Source organism: Raphanus sativus, chromosome 3, assembly GCF_000801105.2.
Source record: "Raphanus sativus cultivar WK10039 chromosome 3, ASM80110v3, whole genome shotgun sequence".
Lineage (NCBI taxonomy): Eukaryota > Viridiplantae > Streptophyta > Magnoliopsida > Brassicales > Brassicaceae > Raphanus > Raphanus sativus.
Window position 1 is genome coordinate 8,317,576 of NC_079513.1, and position 7,365 is coordinate 8,324,940.

At 37.9% G+C, this 7,365-nt stretch overlaps 1 protein-coding gene across 1 annotated transcript; it reads right to left on the reverse strand.

Annotated features, from left to right (window-relative positions):
- Positions 1 to 1,771: 1,771 nt before the first annotated feature.
- LOC108833450 (topless-related protein 4-like) lies at positions 1,772 to 6,051 on the reverse strand. Its single transcript, XM_057006549.1, has 15 exons — positions 5,678 to 6,051; positions 5,420 to 5,599; positions 5,076 to 5,186; positions 4,783 to 4,975; positions 4,611 to 4,675; positions 4,363 to 4,530; positions 4,107 to 4,265; positions 3,810 to 4,023; positions 3,492 to 3,599; positions 3,200 to 3,391; positions 3,002 to 3,127; positions 2,821 to 2,916; positions 2,558 to 2,752; positions 2,297 to 2,472; positions 1,772 to 2,211 (listed from the first exon to the last, which is right to left on the reverse strand). Exons 1-15 carry the CDS (start codon positions 5,779 to 5,781, stop codon positions 2,034 to 2,036), a joined length of 2,265 nt encoding a protein of 754 aa, XP_056862529.1. The 5' UTR covers positions 5,782 to 6,051; the 3' UTR covers positions 1,772 to 2,033.
- Between the last annotated feature and the right edge of the window lie 1,314 nt (positions 6,052 to 7,365).

The following is a 7,365-nucleotide window of genomic DNA, read 5'->3' on the forward strand; positions in this document are numbered from 1 at the left end:
ATAAGCAGCCTTGTATTTTTTTTAGCTTATGAAATATATGAGTCAGTTTGCCCCTAGAGCAAAACAAAACCCTTAAGTCTTCTTGTTGAGAGAATTGGCTAGAAGCAACCGGATCTTATCAAGCTTTCCACCACCAAGCTTGTGGCGATTCATCACTTCATCATCACCCATCGATTTGCCTTGAGAGAGATTTCAGTCCAGTAAGCAAATCCCACATCTATCCATCTCCCATCCACTATTCTTGTTGAGAGAGACTTCAGTCCAGCAACTTATATATATCCACCATTTCCTATCCTTGTTCTTTGATTTTTGTTTCATTTTGTTTCAGTTTTCATATCATTTAATCTGCATTTGGAAATCCCATAAAAATCATATTTGCTTCTGTTCTTCATTTTCTCATTAGTTTACTTTCTGTTCTTTCATTTAAACTCATAAGAAAACTCATAAAAATCTCTCTTTGTTTCAGGTACAAACATATACCATTTTGCTCTCCATCCGGCCGCCCCTCTCAAATCCGACCATCCGGCCTGTTTGAAATCTTGCCCACAACACAACTTTAAATAATTAAGATATATCTCAAGGTCAAGTTAAACTATTCACTTGATATTGATAAGATGATCTTCAATATAACTTCTTAAAGTACTTGAATTCAGTTTTCCGATTTTAGGATATGTTTGAGGTACGGTTGATTTATATAAACAACACGGTTGAATTATCTAAACGATACGGCTGAGTTACTTAAACATTTTCTGATTTTACAGTATGTTTGAGGTATGGCTGAGTTATGTAAACGATACGGCTGAGATATATAAACGACACGACTGAGTAGTGTAAACATAGCATTAGTCAAACACAAAATACATGGGTGAGTTATGTTTTTTACATAAAAAACCAAAAATACAAATTTTCTACACCTTTCATGTGATAACTCGTCCATGTATCCACGTTTCAATGAACTCCTTTGTGTCGTCTCTGCTGAATCCGTCACTTATTTTCGTTTCCTTCATTCTCTTCTTGTTCAATTTTCTTTTTCACTCAGATCTGAAGAAAAATTAGTTTATCCAAATATGGGTATCAAATCACAAACAAAAACTTAATTAAATACATCCCGCAATTGCCGGTTTTTTTTAAATGTATTTGCCTTTTCTCCTCAGAATGCACACTTATTATAGCTAGATTTTCGAAGATTGGCGGGAAGTAACTCAGCCACAATTGCATATATAAACCAGCCGTAAAAAAAAAGTAACTCAGCCACAACATAAATTAAAACTCGCCACAAACTCGAAAAAATGGAGCAAAGAAGATGATTTCGGGCGATTGCATCGAAAAAAATTCGTAGAAACAATTGGGGACGACGATATCGGAGAAAACAAGACAGAGAGTTAGTTCGAGGAAGAGGGAATAAACACAATGTCGACAACAATTTTAGGACGGTTAGGGTTTCTTTAGTTTTTCGACGAAGTTGTGCTGTGTTGTTGTGTTTTTTTCCTTCAATGTTATGTAATTAAAGAGATGGTTGAATGTTCTCTATTGCTGATGTGGATACTTAATTAGTGATATAAATTTTAATGTTTAAAATAATTTATGTTACTTTAGTCATAAACCAACTTTTCCATAATATTCTAATAATTTTCTCTTATCTATATTATTTTACAAAAAAACTCATTACAAGAAACGTTTGCATAAACGTTTGCATGAGGGGAAAATGATCTTTTTCAGCTTCGAAAATAAGAAATGTGTTAGTCCACCAAAGTGTCTCCCTAGAATAAAATAAAGACAAAACTGTCTTGGAGAGTAACTCTCCTTAAATCCTCTTCATCATAAATATTACTTACTTGTAAGCTTTTTGGTACATGCTTTACGTTGAATAGTGCACACAAGACACATCTAAGATTTTACGTTGCATAATGCACACAAGACACATCTATTAATTAAGAATTACCCTTCACGGAATACATCCAAAAAGAACAGAAAAACGCACGTGGCAGATGGACATACAAAAAAAAAACTGAGGCAGTCTATGTGGTCATCGGTCAGTAACAATGCTCTGAGCCATCAGAAATATCTCCATCGTCTTCAAGTGCAGCTGTTTCACCCCATCCTCCTCTCCCCAAGGGCTGAAGAACGATGACCTTACCGTTACTGAGCCCAACAGAGATCTGGCTCGGATGTGATGGATGAGCGGCTACAACAGCCGGATAAACCACGACCCTGTGTCAATCCCAGTTTGATCACATGATTTCAGACTTTTTTTTAGATCAAATACAAGAAACGTGTGCAGGTAAAGAAAATGTACCTGATGTTGCTGGGGATGGGTTGAGTAAAAGCAGTCAGATTGATTCGACATTTTATCACAAATGTCTCAGAGTCGAGAATTTTTATAGACTCACTTCTAAAGCCAACATAGATGATCTCACCATCAGAAGAATATGTAGCACAAGTTATTGCGGCTTCAGATTCATCAGGAACCCACTGCATAGCATTTTATTGGTTTAAACTCGATAAGATAACTAGATGCAAAGGGGGATTATCATCAGAGAAAGTGTTTGCCTTTTACCTGCCTAAGGCAATCTAGAGTTGGAGCTGCGTGTCTACTTATCCACTTATCTCGGACAACGAGTAGCTCGATTTGATACGGGTCAAACTGGATTTGCGTTACTAGAGAGGCCTTATTGTTAAGCCGGTTGCAAAAGTTTTGAATAGAGTCAATACTTGTTAGCTTAACCCAGCTTTTTGAGCTCCAAACACAAAGCTGGAGAAAACAAAAACAATTTAGGAAAATCCTGAAAACAGCATTGTTGTACAGACGCATGTACAAACCTTTCCATCAGCTGCTGATGAGACGAGGACATTAAAACAGCGGGAAAATGCTAAGCAGGTTATTCTCTGATCATGGCCGTCCAACTTTTCTTTGATCTAACACATTTTACAGATTCATATTACTATATTCTTTTTACACTAGACAAACTAAGACAACGGTTTCATATTAGGGAGTCTTTACCTTTCTCGAGGATAAGCAATGGATGAGGATAGAGCCATCATCTAGCCCAACGGCAAGTAAATCACCAGGAATAAATATAAAATGCGTAGCTCTAGGTTTATTAGGACTTCCAAAAGCAGCAACCCTCTGCAGTTTTTATGCAACACAGTATCATTTGATGATCTTGACACAAAGGGCAAGGACTTGAAAGCTTGTTACCTCAAAACTCTTCAGATCAAAAACTGCTATTTTTGCTCCTGAAGTAGAGAAAAGATAGGAGCCCTTGATCACAAAGCAAGACGTTGAATCTTCAACAGAGGCGGCTATTTCGTTTTTCATAGTTTCCCCACTCATAGGTTGATGTAATCGTGGCTTCGGAAATACATCTTCCTTCAATATTCGAGGAGCATGCTATAAGTAGAAAGTTTGAAAAAAACAAGTAGATAGGGTAAGTAGTCATGACATCAGCGCTAAAATATAGGAGAGACAAATTTGGCATCTGAGTCAAAACCTTGCAGAAATCATTTTGGGCAGTCGACCACGTCCAGAGTTTATGTGTGGCGTCATCTGCCAAAGCCAGAATGTAATCTCCAGAAGGGGAATATGTCAAACATGCAATCTAGCAAAACCAACAAATACCAATGTGATCCCAGTGGTTGAAGATATAAAAGACAAATTTGACTAACATACATCAACAAACACCATCGGTATTCAACAGATAATTTTACTCTAAACAATGTAAAGTTCTTTTTTTTGTTTTCCTTCTATAGATAGACCAATTAAAGGTGAGAATGGAAGTCTTATAAGATTCTGGAGAAAGTAGACATACCCTTATATCTGACCAATAATCAGGAAGAACTAGTGTACTGCACTCGGATGGATGATTGATTTCGTTAAGTTTGCAGTTACCAACCTTCGTTCTTGGCCCCGTTCTGTTGAATTTGTTTTCAAGAGAGGATGGTTCGCCACAAAGGTACTGTACTACTGGGATATGTTCCAGAGACTGAGAATTGTTGCATGAATGAGGTCTCCACCAGTCCATACTGCATGCATGAGGTGAAGAAAATCAAGACTAAAAGAAAGGAATAGGAAGACTAGGAAGCAACCCATTTTTTGGCAGCCTTACGTCTGCTTCATCAGTTTTAAAAGTCTTGATTTTTTCATCTCAGGAAAGCTGAGTTTATCTTTCAGTGCTGGATTCTTCTTGGCTAGCATGGCAACAGACGCTTGTAGTTTTGTCTTCTGCGACGTGTTATCAAGAGATTCAGATGTGGTTATAGCCTCCCTACAGAAGAAAGAAAAAAAATTCATCAGAGTGAAACCTAAGTCTAGGATTGCTCAAGCATCTTTTTTACAAGGAAATAAAACAAATCTAAACGAACCATGATGTGGACAGTTTCTGAAGTTCAAGAAACATGGCCTTTGAGTATTTATTAGCGTGTTTGTCTGTAAAAGCTGCCAGGTACTCTTCAGCCTTTCCCATTTCACCGAGCTTCATCACTTCAGCCAAATAATTTATGTTGAAGAAGACTTCGCTTTCCTGCTCTAATCTTCGGAAAGAAAACCTTGTCAACATTAATAAGAAAAGATAAATAAAATCCAGAATCACATATCTTTCCAGAGGTTTTACCTATGCAAAGTGTTCTTGTACTTTGCTTCATGGAGAAATTGAAGGATTAAGATAATGAGATCTTCCTACAAGAAACGCACTGATCAGAAACAAAAAAAAAAGACTAATGAATGCAAAATATAAATTGCATTTTCAAATAAGCTGATAGGAAAACAATTTACAAATATTTCACCTTGGAACCTCCCATTCTCCCACTAGAATTTGGACAAATGAGGGAGATAAGGGACAGCAGTGCGGATTTATTCAAATTCGGAAAAACAAGTTTGCCACATAAAGAAGGGTTTCTTTCTGCTAGCTTGCGGAGTTCAACACACAAACTAGCTCTAACCAATGCTTTATCCACGCTCCCAGTTTTCTCAGGAATTCTATAAACAATTCAACCACCAAAAGAAAAAACTCAATGACAGATCTGTTGCATTAAGGAAAATTGTTACAAGGCTACTTAATATTAGTATTAATCCTTGCCTTATATCTTCAACAGCAATCACGTTAACCAAATCCTCAAAGCCATCATCTTTGAAAACAGGAATCCGTCTCAAATCCTTGGAGAAAGTGTTCACAGATTCAGAGCCACCACTGAATAAGAAAACAAACATGTTTTTTCTTAGGTTATATAGACAAAAAGTGTTTAGCTTTCTGAGATACAAAAACATGACAAAGAAACATGTTTTTTATTTCTGTGCCCTCACAAGAAAATCTACTAAAGGTATGAATTAGAAAAAAAAAATCTTTCTTTTATAAATTCCTTCTACCAGAGAGCATTTTATCAACAGAACTGGCAAAAAAAGAGAGTAGGGATTAAGCTTTGCCTATGAGCTGCTTCAGAAAACTTCCACTTGTACAAGTCAACGAACATCTTCCTTGAGAAAGTATTAGCATCTGGACTAGTGAATGCTGAAAGGTAGTCCTCTGCGTCTCTCCAGTTACCATTGGTGATAAAACAAGAAAAGTAGCTATAATCAAAGAAAACCCCCGAATCCTGCTCCAGTCTATAACAGAAACAAACAGAACATAAATCAAACTGTAACCGTAAGTGAGAAACGCCCAAAATCAGAGGGAGACCGTACAAGTGTAAGCTTTTCAAATAGCCCTCTTCGTGAAGGAACTGTAAGATGAGGAAGATGAGATTCTTTCGATTCGTCTCGTCTATGATCATCGTTGAATCACTCATAAGAAACAAACAAGCTTTGAGTTTCTCAATCTTAGCTCCAGAGGAAATCTAGGGTTCAGACTCTGAAGTTCAGAGAGAGAGAGAGAGAGAGAGAGAGAGAGAGAGAGAGAGAGAGCGGACAAAACGGTGAATAGAGAATCGCAATTCCCAATTGTCTCGAGATCGGAGACGAATGAAAAGTTTGCAAGTCAGTAAAAGCTTGTCGTCGTCTTCGTTTACTCCGCTTGTGAAGTTCAGTTTAGGGGAAGAAATGAAAGAAGCCGAAATTAAGGGCTCTGATCAGTTCACTTACTTATCATATCACCTTTGACATTTACCATCAAAGGCAAGGAAAACGACTATTTTCAGTCTAACTGCAAACTCTACGTGTGTCATAATCCGGACTGGTTTGCTCGTAGCAGTAGACCTAGTGGACTCTGTCGATCGATGTGGAGGTTTGAACATCGATCGATAGTTATCTTTCCATGTCGATCGATGACTATCGTCTGGTGTCGGACAACACCAGTGAAAACTGCCGATACTCATGGAGCTCTCTACTTCAAAATCTCTCTCTTGAAGTTTCTCATGCTTAACCACTTGCCAGAAATCATCTATTGTGATGGCATTCACGTGGTGTCTCATAATCTCTTCATATCTCCCTTTGTCTAAAGCTTCTTGCCTCATAATAGACTCTCTTGTTTGAATCACATGTGTCTCCAACTTCTTCACATGAGTGCTCATGGTGTCAAACTTTGCATTTAGGCTGTTGTAGGCAGAATCTATCTTTCCATTGAAATCCACAGTAAGCCTCTGTTGACCTTCTAGGACTGACTCAAGCATTGCTTCAATTTTGCTTTCTTGTATAGATGGTGGTGGATTCTAGTAGAAAGAATTGTTGAGATTCTTGTTGGTGTTGTAGTTGTTGTTGTTGAAGGGTTTCTGATATTGTGAATTCTGATTGTATTTGCTTCTCTGATTGTTGCCATAGAAGTTTATGTTTCCACTTTGGTTTCTAGACCTCTGAAATCCTCCTATGTAATTCACTTTTTCCTCTTCATATCTCTCCTCATCAGTCTCTATAGCTTTTACATCTTCTGAAAAGCTAACTTGCTTCCTAAGAAGCTTGTTAACACTGTCCAGTTTGGCTCTCACATCGTCCATCTGCTCATTTCTAAGGGCATTGGCCGATATCTTCCTTTCATAATCAGTGCTCTTGGTGCTGTTGCTAGTTGCCAAGTTCTCTATAAGTCTCACAGCCTCTTCTGGATTCCTTGTGTTGAAGTTTCCTTCACTAGCAGTGTCTAGAGCTGTCTGATAGGTCAGACCTAAACCTCTAAAGAAAGTGCTAAGCAGCTGCACTTCGCTGAATCCGTGGTGTGGAAAATCTCTCTGATAAGACTTGAAACGAACCCAACAATGTCTGAAAGTCTTTGTAGGCTTCTATTTGAATGCATCAATTTTGCTCCTCAAATCCTCTGCACGCGCCTCATCTAAGAAATTAATCAAGAATGCGTTCTTGATGTCATCCCAAGATGTAAGAGATCCTGGTGGTATTTGCTTAAGCCATTGCAAAGCTTCTCCAGCAAGAGAGTACTTGAAGAGCTT

Bases quoted from the DNA above. Each gene is read 5' to 3' on its own strand.
- LOC108833450 (XM_057006549.1), bottom strand. From the start codon at position 5,781: ATGAGTGATTCAACGATGATCATAGACGAGACGAATCGAAAGAATCTC. The intron at 3,392-3,491 runs GTTTTGACTCAG...TTCTACTTATAG, and splicing joins CCCAAAATGATTTCTGCAAG to CATGCTCCTCGAATATTGAA. The intron at 2,473-2,557 runs GTAAAAGGCAAA...AATGCTATGCAG, and splicing joins CTCTAGATTGCCTTAGGCAG to TGGGTTCCTGATGAATCTGA.